At 44.0% G+C, this 18,517-nt stretch overlaps 1 protein-coding gene across 3 annotated transcripts in view; it reads right to left on the bottom strand.

Annotated features, from left to right (window-relative positions):
* Positions 1-18,517, bottom strand: part of CSNK1G1 (casein kinase 1 gamma 1) — a 110,702-nt gene that overhangs the window by 39,341 nt on the left and 52,844 nt on the right. For all 3 annotated transcript variants that reach the window (XM_074837836.1, XM_074837837.1, XM_074837838.1), the window contains exons 4-5: positions 17,438-17,478; positions 12,755-12,824 (exon numbers count right to left, since the gene is read on the bottom strand). In XM_074837836.1, coding sequence (XP_074693937.1) covers positions 12,755-12,824; positions 17,438-17,478 — 111 coding nt within the window. The remainder of the gene's footprint in view (positions 1-12,754; positions 12,825-17,437; positions 17,479-18,517) is intronic.

The following is an 18,517-nucleotide window of genomic DNA, read 5'->3' as shown; positions in this document are numbered from 1 at the left end:
TCTTCACATACACAAAGAAAGAAGCAGTTTCAGAGAGGGTACCAAGAGGACGTTCACATTTGTAGTCACAAAAATAAAAAAAGACTGGGAGGAGAATCAGTCCTAGCAGGAAAGGCAAAGTTGCAGGACGACTTTTAAAATCTGGGAAATTTACCCAGAAACACCCATTCACAGGCAATTTTTTTAGCTGTAGTGAGTAAACTACAACCAAGTGAAATTGTTTCAATTACTGACAAAGACAAAAGAATAAAACACAACACAATAAACTGCTTTTTTGGCAAGTTTTGGGAGACTATATTCACATTTCTAGGGCTCAAGGGAAATGACTACACTCAAATCTCCACATTATTGTTGGATTTTATATCAACACGCCCTTTACAACAATCTCTTGTCCCAGTGACAATGGCAGCTGACACATAAGACAACACCTTAAGAGAAAGAACAAAACAGTGTATCACAGAATCCCAGAATCATCTTGGTTGGAAAAGACCCTGAAGCTCCTCCAGTCCAACCACGAACCTCACCCTGACCGTTCCCAACTCCACCAGATCCCTCAGCGCTGGGTCAACCCGACTCTTCAACCCCTCCAGGGATGGGGACTCCCCCCCTGCCCTGGGCAGCCCATTCCAACGCCCAACAACCCCTTCTGCAAAGAAATACTTCCTAAGAGCCAGTCTAAATTTTAGTTTTTTTTTTTTTAATCATTTTAGAAGAGTTATTTTAAACCACTCCAGGAAGTTGTAGCTTAAGTTCTAGCTTAACTATCTACCTTTACCCACACCTGTGATACAAGCACAAGGGTAGAAGAAAATATCAAAAGGTTTTGTTTCATGTAATTATTCCTGGTTTGCTTTCTGGGTTTCTTTGTGCACTCTGCAGAGCCCGTGTTTTTGCTGAAAGCTGTGAGAAGCTGCGGTACTGCAGGTTTTTTAACTTCTTGAGGGTTAAGTGAGGGGTTACAGCAGCCTACTGAAAGCAACGGGATTTACCCAAAAAGCTCTTGCGTAATTAAAACGCAGCCACATCATGAACCAGCTCCTCAGGCTGCTTTTCCACCTCCAAGCCCGGCTTCGCAGTCTGAGGGCAGACGTCGCTCCGCGCGCGGAGCTCCACGCTGCTCAAGCTGCCAGGCGCTATCGGCAGCCCCCGCAGCTGGGATCCCGGCTCCTGGGGGACGCATCTCGCGAGGAAGACGTGGCCTCCTGCTTCTGCTACGCGGCAGGTCGCTGCGCCAGGTGGGTTTTGCCAGTCAGTGCAAAGCCAGACCACATCCGTGATGGCCAACTTGGTTCTGCTGGTTAATATCAAAGAGAAATTGTTTCCCGTTCAACTTTCCTTGGCTGTGCAGTTCTTGCATTGGGCCAGCTCTGCCTGCTGGAAGGGAATTAAGTAGCAGGTTTTGGCTGCTCTGTTTTAAGCAGGTAACAGAGAAGTTGAGATGACTAAGGGTATGCTCTGTGATCGCTTTTTTTTTTTTTTTTGAGAACAAGTTATGCGCATTAATTACATTACAGGTATAATCTACAGGAAGCTTAAGAAAAATCAACAGAACTTCTCGGCTGCAGGAGAGTGCTCAGCAGCACACAAATTTAACTCCAGAAGCACTGCCAAGGAAGAGGCTACTTCTTGGCAGATGAAAAATGCTAAGAAAGCAGCAAGAATAAGACTTCTGCTGAATCGCTCCTCTGCTGTCCAGAGAAACATTTTGATTTGATCACACCAAGTCCCAGGTGGCCCCTGCCCTTCATCAGCTCGTCTCCATTGGAGACTGTCGGCTGGAGGCAGAGCTTTTACCGGCTCCCTACTTCCTCCCCATCCACACGCCAAAAATCTATAGCACGAGTTAAGTGATACTTTAAGCTTACAGTGTGCTGGCCAGCTGCAAAATAGGGTGAAACTGCCACGATGACAATGCAGAGGGAATATGACAGCTTGAATTACAGCTCAGCTACAACCCACGTCTCTGCGCAGTGACCAGGAGTCATTCTAACCAGGATGGCACAGCAACATAAGGCAAAACTGGCAGGCACAGGCAGCATTCATCATTGATCCAACAGCAATTGGGTCTTGGATGACAGATCAGACTGGTCCAATTTAGCCAGATAAAGTAGACAATGGTATCAAACACGCGGCCTCTGCTTTGGGTGCTCAGGAGTAAGATGATGCTTGGCCACGCTCAGGCAGCTGAAGCTGGCCAGCTTCTGCACACCAGACCATGGTGGGACAATCCAGCCGACATTTCTGGCAGCACAACCCTACATGCCATCCTCCAGGTGTGCTGAGACCTGCTTGCAGAGCTGTGGGTGCAGCTCGGCCCCACAACTCTCATGCTGGTCTTACTGGGAGGGCGGCTTGATAGCAGGAATGCTTTGTGCTGCCATCCAAGCTGCTTTAGCATCTGTGCAGGACCCAACAGGAGGACTCATTAAAAAGCCACAAGGTGGACATTTGCTCCTGCAATAGCATCAAACTAGTAAGTGATGGATGCTGAGTCAAGCACATGTAAACTCTCCACAACAAGAGACTGGCATTCATCAGTCCTGTAACTACTGCAGTTTTTGAGGGAAAAGGGGATTTTTCAGATTAGTAGGAAAGTGTTACCCACACAGTCGTTCCAGCCTGATGGAAAATCTCCCACTCCCTCTTATCACAGGAGAACCTCCTGCAAAACAGAAGTTCAGAGGCACTACATAAGATACAATGTCCAGATACCATCTCTTTGTTTTGCCTTAAGACAGCTGAATATGAGCAGGTAGGAATGGAGTTTTGAAGAAAAAACTGCCACTTTCAGATAGAAAAATTATTACAAAACTGCAAGGCTTCACCCAGGGCAGAGCTTGCTGAAAAGTTCTAGCACAGCTGGACTCATTACAGATTCAGGGGCAGAGTCTATGGCTTATCTTTTAGAGATGGGAAGAAGCTTTGGAATAGCAGGCAGAGCACAGCTCAGAAATGTAAACTCCAAACCCATTTAACAGCCTGTCTGGGAGGTGGGCAGCCCTACCTACCAGAACTTCACCTGCATCAAACCTCCCTGGCACAGCTCAAATATTTCTCTCTTTAAGGTGAGGAGCACCTTAAAAATCTTCAGCATTCACAGGATGCTCCCCGTGCTTAGGGGGCACAAACAGATTAAAGGGATCTCACTAAATCAGGCACCCACCTTCCAAAAGGGAGTCAGCTTTGTTTGAATTGAAGCAGTACTCAACACCCGACACATCAGCCCTCCAGAAAAGGAATTGACTTTTATAGCTCTAGACCTCAATTAGTTTTTAAGTGCAGCATCCCAACAGCTTAAAAAAATTTTCATAGGAGGGCTAGGAAAGGGGGACAAGCAGGACAGCAAGGCTAACCAGTTGCTCCATCCTTATTAATTATCATGGCCCTAATTGCCAAACTGGGTTTTCCATTCACCGTAAATATAAATTCCAAAGGTTATCCTCAAACATTGAGTATTTTCACCTCCTCACTCAAATGGCTGAGGCACTCAAGGTCCCAAGCACAACCCGGGGTGCTAGCAAGCACGAGAGAGATTTCAGTTCACTAGAAAACCCCAGAAGCAGCACAGAGACCTTCATGATTAAATGGCCTGTCCCTCCGGCCTCTGGGCCAGCAGCACATCACACAACCCGCTCTTAGTAGACATTGCTATCAGAAGAACCCAACAAGGCATCTGGGATGATTCAGATAAGTCCAACTGTGAGAGAATTATAACCACCATAGCACGGCACGTCAGACTTCAAGGAGAAGTATCTGCTGGAAAGGCATTTTTCAGCTTCCCAGCATCCTGCTATTCCCCTCTGCACGCTGCCCGGTGTTGCTGGGTTTTGATTTGTGATTACTGCAATGAATACCGGAAGAGTAAGAGATGTATGAAGACTTTCTGAAATATAAAAAGGAAACTGCCCTAATCTCATATTCAAGTATTAATGGCCTTGCTTTAAAAGCATCTGATAGCTTCCAATTGACAAAGCCTAAATTTAGCCCAAGGAAGTCAAAACTTCTGATGTTAAAAGAGATGCTGAAATGTGCACATTCAGGAAGCCCGTCCTAACAAGGGAACTGCCACATTAAAAAAACCCCAAGTATTTTTAAATAGTAAAATATTATTCTCCAGAGATCAACAGCAAGCCAGCTTTGAAAGCAGGCAGGCTTTTACTGGGTGTGTTACAGTAATCCACTACATTTTATTTTGCAATTCAAAAGCTCTGAAGTCAGAGATCCCTCAAGTTCAAAAGTTCGTTGGACTACCCTGACTTTATAATGAAGCTGCTGATCACCATTCTTTAAGGGTGCAGCTGAGCATGAGGGAACTCTACATGTGTTGCACTTTTTGTTTAAAAAGGCCATTTTCAGATGAATGAAACCACGTCTCCCTGCTGAGGCATCTCAAACCTATCGCCAACGGCACGATTTGAGAATGAAGGGAGAAAAGTTTTTCCTTGCTGACAGAAAATTAACCCAACAGCTTGAAATGAGCACTAGGGTCTATGGCAGGGATCTGAAGTAGGGAAATGATTAAACACGAGATGTGACCCAAAGGTTGCTTTCTGTGAAAATGGATGTTAGTTTTGTATCATCTTGCACAGGTAAGTCATACTTACAGTAACTGAACACTTACAGTCTAAAGCATTTCCAAATAATTCAAAGGAGGAGGCTGCAGTGCTCATCCAGAGCGTCGTAGTGCAACAGCTATGAACAAACCCTTCCATACAATGAAGCAGGACACAAACGTGCTTCAGGTGATGGCCACATGTCAGCTACACGCCAGCACGAGCCCACTTCAGGGTGCAGAGGGGCGATCCCCACCCAGCAGCTCTCTCCTGCCCCAAATCAGCACCTTGCCGTGTGGGGCGATCTGCTGGCTCAACTCTTGGCCACACCAGTGTTTCCATCAAGGTGGCAAATATGAATGAGATTTCTGAAGATTAAAGCGACCACAGCAATGGCTAATGTGTATGTTCGCACTCCGTAATTAAGCAGGGGTGTAGACGTCTTGCATTAACCCTCACTTATGTGGCCTCGAGTTACTGCAGCTCCCTTGGGGAAAAGCTTTGCGCATAGCGAGTTCCTGGTGAAACAGCTGGTATTGGCAGCATGCTCCACCACAGTGACTTGTTTACATCCACCTGTGTAACAAGTCTTACCCAAATGACCCCTACCTAATTGCTACGTGAATGACAGCATTGTGCAACCTGCATGGAAAGAATTTCTTTATAAAGGACGCCGGTACGTAAAGCGTGCAGCAGGTCATGAGTAAAGCAAGAGTAACACAGAATGAGAAAAGTGTGCTCAATGTAGGCAATCCCAAAAAGCTAACTTAATACACAGTATGGAGTAGCTGACAGCTCAGCTACATTGAAAAATATATATGCAAATATTGACTAGACTATGTAAAAGCTCGGTTATTTATACCACCTTCATCTTCTTTGGTCCTACCTCCTGACAAGTAAACAGACTGCTTCACTCCAGTGAGTTGTGCAACAGAAAGAGGTCCAAAAGTAAACACACAGACTCCATACTTCATTAGAGGTGAACTTGTTTACAGAGCAAGAATTAAAACAAAACCACAGAATCCATCTATATTCTATATGTAACAACATACCCCTCCCTGACTCAGGATATTCTGCGATGACTCAGCTATTGTGTGGGCTGGGGAGAGCAGAGATCATCTCAATTTCCTGGGATTCTCCAGCATATCAGACTCCTCTCCTGCTTTCCACCACGACACCACAGAGGCTCGTTACGTTTGACATCCATTTGCCGATGTCCCCCACCTGTCCTGGGGATGAGCAGTGGCTGCAGAGCCATTGTATGAAACTCAATGCATGTTGACACCGGACTGCTATGAATCACATGTGCCAAGGTAGGACTGCGAAGGAGTGGGGGAAGGTGTGACTCATCTGCCAGCTGATATAAAAATAAACTACTACTGAATCAAAAATGCATGACTTCTTCACACCATGCGCACAGGCAGAAGCTGTCACTATGCGGGAACCTGATCATCAGCTCAACGCAGTCAAAAGAAACCTGAAAATAAGCAGTACTCCATTCTACCTTCCAAAGGCAAAGCTTACAGGGAAGGCATTACCTGTGGCATTAACAACCACAGGGGAGAGATGCCAGAAATGCTTTGAAATGTAGTAACAAAAAAAAAAAAAATTAATTCCTGTACATCTACTGGTCACTGCTGGAAAGTCAATACTTCCCAGGACCATGGTGAATTATTTATTTGCGTGGAAGCACAAGATTAAAGAGCAGTTTCCTGAGTGCGTGGAGATGTTTTTCAGCCATGGTCATGTCCTGAGAGAGGGGAACTGGGCTCAGAGTCATACAGTAAGTGTCATGCAGCAGTGGGCTCCCTGACCTCGAGAAAGGGCTTAGAGTTCAGGGGACAAACATACTTTGGGAAAAAAAACCCCACAGTTAAAGCTTTGAAAGTATACATCAATGCAGCAGACATGTTTGCCTCACCTTCCCAGCAAAACAAGGCTTATAGAAAGAGATAAGTCGTTTGTTTTTTTCCCCTCCCACCAGCATAGCTGGAGAGAAAAGCAGCTTTCGGACAAAGCTCGCCTTAAAGTCTCAGCATTTGGCTTGCATTTCCATTGGGAGGCTCTGCAGACACGGATGTGTGAGCTCCACTGGATGCGACAGCAGCTGGACGAGGAGAAGCATCACCTTTACGAGGAGAAGCATCACCTTTACGGCTGCAGAGGCAGGTGCCAGCAGGACCCAGTACGTGATGTGGAGGGGCTCCATGGGCTCTGCTGCCGTGTCCAGGAGACAGGACAGCCCAGCACCCTGGCGTGCAGACAGCTCCGTCACGCTTCTCTTCCCTGGAACACAACAGCTTTCTAGAAGTGTTCATGAACAGCATCTTCAGCTTCCCTTTGGCAAAGGGATGTTAAACACTTCGCAGCTGAGAGATGTGCTTATGGCACTGAGTAAGGATACAGAGGTTCCTACAGCAGGACACATGGCAGTGTCTTAAGTTTAAAAGGCTTCACAAATTTAAAATCCATTTAAAGTGTTTTCTACTAGAACTGAGAGCAGCAGGATCCACCTTTCACGCTACAGGCTCGAGCAGCACTGCACACAACCCCCAGTGCCAGCCCGGATCCTGATCAGAGCAGTTAGCCAACAGTGCATGTGCAACCCAAACTAGCTGGTTGGAAATACCAGTGTATGCAAAAGGAGGTGTAGGAGCTGCAGCAGATTGCAGTCAAAAATCCAAATGATGGGATGGGCCGAGATAAAAGCATGGCCGTGTACTCCTGTATGTCCACATTACACATGGGAAAGAGCAGCTCAAGTCAAAGGCTGCTGAGGAGTGAGAAACAGAGACTGGGAAATACAGGCACTGCTTGCTGATAAAAGATGTTCCCAATAGAAACCCTGGAAGAGATGTTTCCCCTGTGAAGTCTGTAGGAGAGTTTAACTTGAAGGAAAGGTGAGAATCTGGAATCAGCCTTAAAACAAGACAACCATTCCTGCTGAAGGTCCTCAAACCAGGTCAATAAGCAAAAAGAGCTCACAAGACAAAGCCAACGCAATTGTTAAGACCTTAATGTGCCACTAGCACGACCCAGCTGCTGAAGGTAGCCCAGCAGGCCTGGCAGGGCTCCTGCAAGCTGTGTGAACTGCTTTATTCACCCCAAACCAAGTAGGAGGGTCCTGGGATGCGGCTGGGTGAGCAGGGGGCAGTTTGAGCAAAGCAAAAGCTTGGCCCCTTTTTGTACACTGCTCAGGAAACGCAACCATCTCAGGTGCTAGGAGCTGGGTCTGTTTGACCATGGTCAACGTAACTCAGTTTTGCTCTGGCAAGACCAGCTTCTCCACCCCAATACTTATGGGGAACCAGACACTCAAACGTCAGCCAGCGGTGAGGATGGAGCTCCTCCACTCATCATCATGCAAAGCTGTAGGGCCTGATTATTCCAGATTTTTTATGAATGCTAAGAAACCAAGCCTTTACTCCACAAACTTCAAGTACGGGAGACAAATGATATGCTCAAGTGACTGATCCAACACTGGAAACATGCTGGAGACTTGAACTGCTTCTGGCAGCCCTAGGAGATGTAAAAGCATCAAGTTGGAGGGGAAGCTCCTCTTGTCGCTGAGGTATGGAAGCAGCAGATTTAAGTAGCTGTACTAAGCCTCAGAGCGAGAGGAAGACCAGCAACTGGGGAAACCAGCCCTGAGGAGGAGGGGAACACCTGGAACAGCCAGTCCTCAAAGATGGCCATAGAGCACGAGCCTAATTTTGGGGAATACTCATCACACTTGACTTCTTCTGGATAGCCCCTGCTACTTGTGTTCCTAAACAGGTAGGTGCTATCCAGCAAGAAAAAAAAAAAAAAAAAAAAAATCAGGACTTACTATGCCACCTCTAGTAAAGCAAGATCCTGGGGACAGCCCAGGCCAGGATGAATCCTCGATGTCAGGATGTTCGTGCATGCTCACATGGATTTTACAACAAAGAGAACCATGAAACGGTTCAGTATGACACTGGCATCTTACGGGATCGATGGCAGTAACACAACTAGTTTGCATGGAGATTGTTAAAACTGCTCCAACTGGTCAGTAAACGGATCATATCCCAGACTACCTAAAACCTAAAGGAGTTCTTATCATTTCCTGAGACACCATACGGACTGACCATCAGGTCTTTGACTCCATGCCTACGGTTTGCTTTTTTTTTTTGTTTCACTGACTACATTAAGGTAAAGTGGTCATACACTATTTTAGGTTATTAAATATTTAATTCCACAGTGAGACAGAAGAAACCAGCAGATGGTCACTGTACAGCAGGTCCTTGCCTCTTCTTCTGGGTGTGTAGAAAAGTTCAAGGAAGAATTATGAAAACACATTTCTATAAGCAAACATCCCTGCATTTAGAGGGGCAAGGTGGGAAACTATAGGGGAGCTATTAGTTTCTCTTACTGCAGGGAGGCATTGAAACATCAGAGATAGCATCAATTCTTGCAGAAGCGCATCAGAAAAGCCTGTTAGTTGGTTCTTCTGACCAGGACTATCTTGGTTAGCTACTTCAGAATCTGTTTGATATATCCACTGGTATTCTGAGAAGCACCACAAAGAGCCTCATTCATACAGTTTACATCCCTTTATCAAACTTTCCACTGCTCCAGTATATCTTAATCTAGTGTGAAATGTCTTAAGATGTATGGAGACAGAAGAAATCCAGTCTTCTCCTCAGCTAATTCAAGCTGACTAGTGATCTTCAGCTGAATCACGCGGCAGATAAAGAAGCTGGTGCTGATGGGAGGTAACATGCAACTTTGGTGCCTTGTCAGAAAGTCTTTAAACATCGATGCTGATAGAGCATGTGCCACAGGAAGCCACAGAGTAGCTGCAAAAGGAAGAGGCAGCTATCACACAACCGTGCTGCCTCCCCTGTTCACGTGGGAACATCTCAAACAAGCTCATCCCAGGAATAAACTTTTGGCAAAGCCATGGATTATTGGGTTATTTGCTACTCTGTTCAACTACACCAAGGAAAATGCAACACTAGACTGAAGAGCTTAAAACCAAAAGACTGATTTCACTAGTTTTTGATGATGGCAACAAGTAAAGAAGGTCATAAATACCAACATACATCCTTCAGGCATTGAACTGTAGAATTATTCTAGAAGTATTCTGTGTAATACACTGCCGGACCAGGCTCTGGCATTACAGAGCTAGTTGCAAATTTCTCTCCAGAAGTAGCACTTATCCCACCAGTGTGATCGAGCACTTCATGCTCCCTTAACAACACTGGTTGGGCTTCCACAGAGGGTTTGATAAACACGCATGAAACGTCTTTTTAAGCTCCCGAGTTTGGAGGTTACGCTTTTTGATCTGGTATGTTGCAAGCAAGTCATGACCAAGCTTTCTGCAGTCATCCAAGACCATTCTTCTGGCAGGTCAACTGCCACAAAATACTTCCTTTCAGGCTTGGCTATGCTAGCATGCTAGTCCTAACCTCATGAGGACACATCCAGTCACATACCAGAGATGAAATACATTTTTTGACACACACAAAGGCATCCTACAAGAAGGTTCCTACTTGATCCATGGTCCCTGCCAACCGAAGTTCTTCAATGATTAGTATCCAAGAGTAATATACTTTAAAATTCTTTATTCTGAACATCCAGGAAGAAGGAAATCACCATCAAAATCCTTCTCATTAGGAAAAAAACCCCATTTTTCTCCAAATGCTACAGGCAGTGACAATTCTGACTTCTCATAGAGGCGCTGCTCACTGAGACCATCTGGTTGTACATGCAATTGAACGCAGCACTAACAAGAGGACCACGCTGCTACTGCAGTGTCACAGCAAGGCTTTCACCAGTCTTACTTTTTAGGCTAGCGGTGGGAGGTTTGCAGTCAGCCACGTTATTTGGCAAGATTAATTGGCTAATTTATTGAACAGTATGTCACATGCAACACTACTGTTGTTCTCATCTGAGTCATACACACCATGGGTTTGGACACTTTTTGGCGAGTCTATGATAATTTCAAATAACAAGTCCTGCTTACTGGAAGTTCAAGGCTGTCTGAGCAGTTGAAGTTTTTAAGCAAGGACCATTAAGGGGAGCCTGGCATTAAAAACATCATTGAGAACGGACCCATCTATTTCCCCAAAGTAAGCACATATTTAGCACCAATCTGTTTTAAGACAGACGGTCTTCTCCTAATTCTCAGCGTGGCATGCAGACACCAAGTTAAGGCTCCCTGGTCCTGGCAGTCTGACTCCACCAGAATTTATTTTGTTCAGCTTCCAAGTTTCATGAAGCAACCAGAGATGTGGCTCACATCCTCCACCCGAGCTCCTGGCCTATTTTCAGTTGTTTTAGCAAAACTGTAGCACAAGAGCTTCTAATAGCGTTCAACAGATTATCAGAGCGGGGTTTGCCATGCCTCACACAGAGACAGAAATAAAAGTCATGTTGTTCATGAGGTTTCTCATCAGTCTCTTGACAAATACTGGCAAAAAGGCTTGAGATGACAGTCGGGCCCCCCCTAGAATGAGGGGAAGAGAAATCAGGAAGGCAGGATCTCCATGTTTGATGGCAGCATACTCAAAAATACGTCCATTAGTGTGCACAGTGTCAGACCGGGCAGAAATGCCCTGCGTGGGTAAGTGTTGTAGGATGAAAAGTTTAGATTCATTAGGAACAGGAGAAAAAACATTTAAAATATTTAATCTAACCAAAACAAAGCCAAGCCCCCAACATTTGATCAGTCTTAAAATTCCTCAATAACACCTTTAAAGAGTGGTAGAAAGCTGACGGGTATAGAAAAAGCAGATTGGGATTCATTCACGTGTGGTGAGAGACATTCTCTGGGTTATCACAGAGGTGGCAAGCGCCAACTGAACTCAAGTGGGGAGCGAGAGGCAGAATTAAGTGTCATATTCTGTGAACCTACATTTGATTTATTTACTACACAGGCTTCAGCAGAAATGCCTTAAGTCTCAAAAGCACGGGTAACTGGAGTTAAGTGATGACATTAACCTATCAGGAGCTTTGTGCACAGTACCAGATGCTATTGCCAGAATACAAAATACAGAGAAAAGAGCACCTTATTTCAGTGGACAAGTTCTGTTCAAAAAAAAAACCAAACCCAAGAATATTTTAGTGTTTCCAATAGCGACAACTAACTTGGTTCCCACATCCCAGATTTTGCATCCTGTAAGGAGCAAAGCCACAAAACGTAGAGTGCAATAGCACCCAGCCTCCAGAGGATGTGCTACACAAAATTAAGGAAACCGATCAGAAAAATTAGTTAGAACAAGCAAAAAGGAAAAACGCAGGACGACTGCTCAGGTACGGCATATTATGAGCTCAGAGCAGATGTATCTTCCACTCTGCTCAACTTAGCATTTTGGTAATATCCTCTGCTAGTAGAGGCTAGGTCCATCCAGGGAAAACAGGAAAAATAAAATCAGAAGGACGTGTAAAAAAATTTACAGTAATGTAGGAAAACTGCCAAAGCCCAAGGTCAATATATGATCAAGGCACAGAAGGAGCAGAGAAGGTCTTTGCTTCAGAGAGACTTCCTCATGCAGTGGGTAGTCAAGGCTGGGGAAATCCTTGGCATGGGAAACAGCACATGCTAGAAGTCTACATAGATTTAAAAAGCAACCGTAAATGCAGGGAACTAAAATCCAAATCCCCTATTAGACACAAGCTCAAGCCCCATATTAGTGAAATCAGAGAGCTTGCCAGAAAAAATAAAAAAATAATTAAAACCCACCTTTAGCTTACCCTGTGATATTCTTCTCGTACTTGCTGTAGACTGCTGTCACACAGAGGATACTGAGCTCATGGGCTTTTGGACACTCTTACGAGTGTAAGTATCAATGAAAACAGTATTTCAGGTTTTTATTAGAAAAGCTCTATGCTTCTTACACAGTTTCCTAGATTTTAAGACTATATCACCTTTTTGAACTCTGTCATTCTATACATAACTTTCCCTCCATCAAAGGTTCCTATGTTTTACAAACACACTTACACAGGTATTTCCCACGTTAGTCAATCCTCACCAACTCCAGTTTCTAGGTCCACATAATTACCCAGTATGATTATGATGTTATTCTGACCCAACCTTTTTCAAAACTTGTGCGACGATAAAAGAATTTGCCCAGATCAGTAAGTTCAAGTAAGAGTTGCACAACAAATATGATGGTGATGTTCGACTTAATAAAGAAATCACAAACCTTCTATAAGCTTAAGGCGGGTTTACTCACCTGCACTTCCAAGTTGTTTATAAAACCTGTATTCTAAATGAAGCTGTGGTGCACGTGATTTTATTGGTTCCTAAAACAGAAAAAAAAAAATTGGTTAAAATCAGTTTGACTGAGAAAAGTTCTATCCTATGCTTGAAGATTTATGACTGTACATAATGCTTCAGGTTTCAAGATAAAACACCCGAGACTGAAGGTCTAACAACAGACTATACCGTTAGACGTCATTTAAATAAGTAGAGAACAAAAAGCAATAAGACTTGCACTCTGCAAGAGAATTAACTTCCTCATTTAAAGACAAAGCTCATTCACGGCAGTAAAATTCAAGAATCGTTCAACAAAGCTCCTGGTCCTTGAAGAGTGACCCTGGACATTGGTAGGAGGAAAGTCAGGGTTGCAAAGGATCCAGTCTCAAGTTCACTTTGTGGACTGTGGTTGCCCACGGTATTTTTGTTGGTCACTAGCCTATATTTTGGAAAAATGTTGAGTCATATACCTGTGTTTTAAGTCAGACCACAGTTGTATAAACATACAATCTTGCTTGCAAGCACTACAGTGCAGCCAGATACCTGGTAAAAACACAGGAAGAAGTCTCCCCCTTCAGTAGCAGGTGTCACTCAAATACCTCACCACACTGAAGAATATTCTATTTTTATACACAGAATTTAAAAAAGGTTAAGTCTGCAATGCACCCCACACACTATATTTCTCAACTGTTACTCACCTGCACTTTATGCACAAAACTTAATGCCTGTGATCCACAAAAGCGTTAACATGCAATATTACAAAGCTTCTAAAAATCTAGAGTTAACATAGAGAGGATTAAGAGACTTGAGTAATTACGCTCAATAAAACTGTGCACTTGGGACAGGCAGTAATGCAGATTCACCTACTGCCCAGACGTCGTTGAAATAGAAGTTAATACTGGTCTTGATTGTTATGTGGACGTTGCTTATTTCCTTGCTTTTGAGAAAAGAAACGTTCCATGCTCAAAACTACGTGGAAATTGCAGCATGCACCAAAACTAGTCTGAATTTCAAAAACTTGCCAAAGAGCCCTCTATTTGATGAGCTCATTATCTAGAAGTTTGCCCATAAAGGAGCCCCTTAAGATCAACACAAAAAAAGTTATTTCGTGTTTCACATCAGTTCCTATGAGTCGGAGTAAGAACATCTTGGACGTAGACAAGAGTTTGAGCCAACATCTTCGATACAGTGGAATAACTCTTCTGCCTGTGTGGGAGGACACTGATCCACTTTGTCTTGTTTCACCTCTGGTCTGTACTGTAAGACTAATGTCCACATTTGCTATAAACTCCACATTAAAGATTTCTTTTTAAGCTGCAAGAACAATTTTTGTACAGGCATTCAGGTATTTCAACGTCCAGCCAAGCTGTTCATCACCAGCTCAAGTCATCTCATCCATTTGTCAGCAAGGGGAAAAATGTTCCTGGTTGCTTCTCAACTTCCTGATATTTGAAAGCTTCAAAAATCAAATATGACCAACTACTTAGAAAACAATGGTGAAAAATATTCTGAAGGCAAAACTGAACCTGTACTGAAGGCGAATATAAAGCATCACAAAACCAAGTCTGTTATATAAGCCACATTTAAATTAAGGTAATTGATGGTGGCTTGAGGGAGTCTTTAGACACCTGCACAGAAAAGGGATTTAGGGCAACAGGAACTCAGGCTGCTCAGTGAATAGTTTATTTATCCAAATAAACTATTCGGATAAAGGTAGAAGGATTAATGTATCACAACGTGAGGCTGCTCGTGACAAAATCAGGGAAAGTAAGCCCAAGTCACTTCTGCATCAGGAGCTGCTGGAGCCTGAGCTCTGGACATTTGCCAAAGTAGTGGCAGCTTCCAAGAAGATCATACCAGAACAGATGGTTGTCCTGTAGGCCAAAGGCTTAAGGATGCTGGCAGATGTTGTGTTTGTAGTGAAAATAACTGAATTGCTACTGCCTAACGTACAAAATCCACAGCTTGAACCAACGGCATCATGATCACTACTAGAGGGTGCAGCTTGGTACCTGCACTCAGACTACATCTGTATGTCAACAGGCTGGTTTCACGCAGGGAAGAAATACCTACTGTGTGCAATTCAGCATTAAAAACCCTCAGAAAATTAAACCAGTAAATATGGCTAAGGCATTTCAGAAGAGAAACTCCTCCATGAACTAGGTGCCCTTAACCAAATAATGTTCAGCTGAAGAGCACGACAAGGAGCTAAATGGTGACACGACACAAGTCAGAACACAGGCACTATTCTCCACTGCCAGCAATCTTCCAACCCTCACCCCCAAAAAGAAACCAGGAGACATTAGCACTGAATTTCACAGCACTTTCTGATCAGCTCTTTGGCATCCATCACACAATTCTCTAATTTTCCAGCTTTAACGTCCTGACAGGAGGCACGAATAGCTGAGACAGCAGGGTTGCAGTTGCAGAAGACTATCTCACACAGCTAGAATGACTTCAAGTTTTGACTTGGTCTAACAATGCAGATAAAAGAAAATGTTGCCTTCAAGTACACTAAAAACAGCTACTCTACCACTAGCCTGCAAATTATTTGAAGGATAAAGAAAATTATATTTAAGTACAGAGAAGCATATTTGCTGCTGAGAAAACTGAGTAATTCTTACTCTTGGGGAATATGGTCTAAGGTTAGGAGACCAAAAAACCCCCATCTCTTCTACCGCTCCATCATTAAACTTCTCAAACACAGAGCAGTTATGCGAATGCCTGGATGGCAATTCCAGTCCTTCAAAGATGAAGGAGCAGATTTTTGATCATGAATCACAGAAGGGCAAATAAAACTAGAGCGTGTTGCAGAGTAACTGCTTTAACACTCAGATATTTGGGGGGAGGAAGAAAGAAAGAACGTGACGGGAAAAAATAAGTAAGGTTAAGGTAGCAATAAAGGTAACGCCATTCAGCTCTGCCGTGCGGCCATTGGAAGGTTTCAGGTTACTGGGAGGTGCCACTGCAGGAACTGTTTTGAGAGAAACAAGCATTCTCTGGACTAATACAGCTGTGTTTTTCCTGTATTATTTACTTCCTTAGGCCTTCCGATGCTGTAACTTTGTGGGATTATCTTTGAAAGCAAATCAGAAACGTTATCGATTCAATAAAATACCTCATCTGTGTACACAGTGCATTTTCTATTGTCAGATCTGTCTAAAAAGTGAGCTCCTCAACAAGCACCAGACCTCCTTCCTGATGTGGATCTATATCAAGGACATCCTAAACACCAATCGCAGGTGTGTGTTTGTTTATTTTAGGGAATATCTTCTGGCATTTGCTAACAGGCTTGAAAACAAGGCCCTCCTGCAAAGCCCTAATTATTTTTCATCTACTATGCATCATATAAGGAGAATACTAGAGATATAAAATCTGTGGCACTTGAATGTGATCAGAATTAATGTACCAAGTCCATCTTGATCTTCTGTAATCTGAATGACTCCTGTCATTTTGGCAGACAACATCAGCTGGCCAAACGGGTGTGTTTGCTGCTAATATCAAATTAGCATTACAACTCTAACTTCAGATTCTAGGGTTTGGATCTGTGATTAAAGAGCATACTGGTGAGAAAAGAGCACATCAGCTGAAGACATCAAATTTGAAAACCCCAAGAGACTAATGAAAGGCTTAGTTTACAGATAGGAAAAGTTAAGGCATAAACACAAACTACTGGGCCATGATTTTATAAATCTGAAAGAGCTACAAGTTAGAGAGCTTCCCCATCGTCTGGACTCCTACTTCAAACCACCATTGACCACAGTGCCTTCATGCCCTGAAGCAGTCTTCAGAAGAAAACTTTTGACCTGGACCACTCGCTGGTCCAGGTATAAGAAACATGGAAGCTGTCATTGCGTGCACCTGGGGAGGGCTACATGGACTGCAGGGCAGAAAATAACCTGGTAACTGGTAGGAAGGCTTGTAACACCAGAGCTGTGAATGAAACCGCTTGCGTAAGTTCTGAAGTTCGCTTCTGTTGGGGCTTGGGTTTTTTAACACAACTCCTGCAATGCTTTGGTAAGACGATTCATTTTTATCATCCTAGGATGTAAAAGGAGAAAACAGTTCTGAAGGTGCTGTGGTTATATATCCTCAGTCACCCAAGTAAGCCAGAGGAAAGACTGACCTTCGCTGGATCGGATCTTGTTTTGCCTGTTGCACCTGCAGTCTCAGCATCGTACCAGACCGAGCTGTGTAGTTTTCCCCCAAGGGAATTTTAACCATTGAAATACCCTCTTTCCTGCCTCATAACTCCAAAACTGTGAAGCAGCGGGCTGCACAGTGCCACACTTCTAACCAAATGCTCTGACAACAGCCCATCCGGAGAGAGGTGAGGGGCTGGAGAATCGATGGCGTCCTGAACAGAAAGGCTCAACCCAGGGAGTGGGAAGAGGCAGCAACCCTGCAATCCCCGCTGTTCCCTGGGACCTGGCAGCCAGCCTGGAATGAGGAACAAGGCTCACGCGCTAGTATAAGACATCTACAGACCTCTTAGGTTCTAAAAGTGTTCCGCAGGTGGAGGGAGGGGTTCCTTCCTTGTTTTTAGTGTTCTCAAGAATTTATCTTAGTTTAAATAAGTTATTCTAGCTGAGGGTGAGAGCAGCATTAAGCCCAAAGTGAGAAAGTTGCTTTTTGTCTGATTTTTGAAGCTTCTACTTACCAGTTTGATCGCTACATATTCATTGGTGTAGAGATTTTTACCTGCAAAGGAAAAAGAAAACATCTTTTAGTTCCCCATTCAACACTTGCAGCTAGAAATACAACGCACAAGAGCGTCACTGATGGCAAAGAGCTGTCTCTTCTCAATTCCCCACTGAAGTTCATTCATTTAACAAAGTGTAAGCCTCAAAATAATAAGTTGCAGCAGTTCACTGGGGCAGGCAAACACTATCTTCTATTCAGCATAAGGTAATCATGTTTTATGGTAGCGCTTCTATTCAATGCAAGTGTTTGAGGAGGTATCCCAGACACATTCGGTTTTGCTATCCACACCATGCCAAAAAAAGTCTGGGGAACAAAAAAATGAAGATTCAGAGCACCATTTCTTTCAGAAATGTCTTGAATCTGCTGGACACAGAACAATTTTATCCTATGCTCTATAGGGAGTTTCACTAGCTTAATTGTGCTACCTATCACAGCGACTACTGCAAGGAGATATATGAAAATAACCTTTGTGCCAACACACAGCTTTTATTTCTTCCTCTATGATCAGGCAGGCAGCATGTATAAAATGCCTTCTGTATGCCAGCAGCACAAAGGCAATCCTCGTAATCTAATAAGGCCAATAGCTCTCAGTTGCAATATGGTACCAACGATGTTAAAAAATACACTAAAATAACAAACCCCATTATCAGGACCCCAAAACATGCAGCAGTGCCTAATCTGATACCAGCTCTGGCAAGCACGAAGGGCAAGAGCCAGCTGCCAGTACACTGCAGCTCCACCACTCTGATCCAGCGTTGGTACCCGTGTGTGCTACAGCTGGAGGTGAATTTTTTCTCCAGGAACCTGTCTGGTGTTTGGACCAAGCTCTTGGCCTCCCTAGCGATCTGTGGCAGACATGCACAGCTACATGCGTCAAGGAGCATCTCTCTCCGCGTTCTGAAGCTGCCAGTTATCATTCAGTGTCCTCCAGTTCCTCTGCTAGGTAACTTGAGCAATCACTCCCCCTTCACCTTCTTCACATTGCTCATGATTGACAGCGAACTCTCCTGGAAGAGATATCACTGGGGAAGGATGC

This window comes from Strix aluco, chromosome 12, assembly GCF_031877795.1.
Source record: "Strix aluco isolate bStrAlu1 chromosome 12, bStrAlu1.hap1, whole genome shotgun sequence".
NCBI classification, from domain to species: Eukaryota; Metazoa; Chordata; class Aves; order Strigiformes; family Strigidae; genus Strix; species Strix aluco.
Note: the sequence above shows the minus strand (reverse complement) of the source record. Positions and strands in the feature narration are given on the sequence as shown.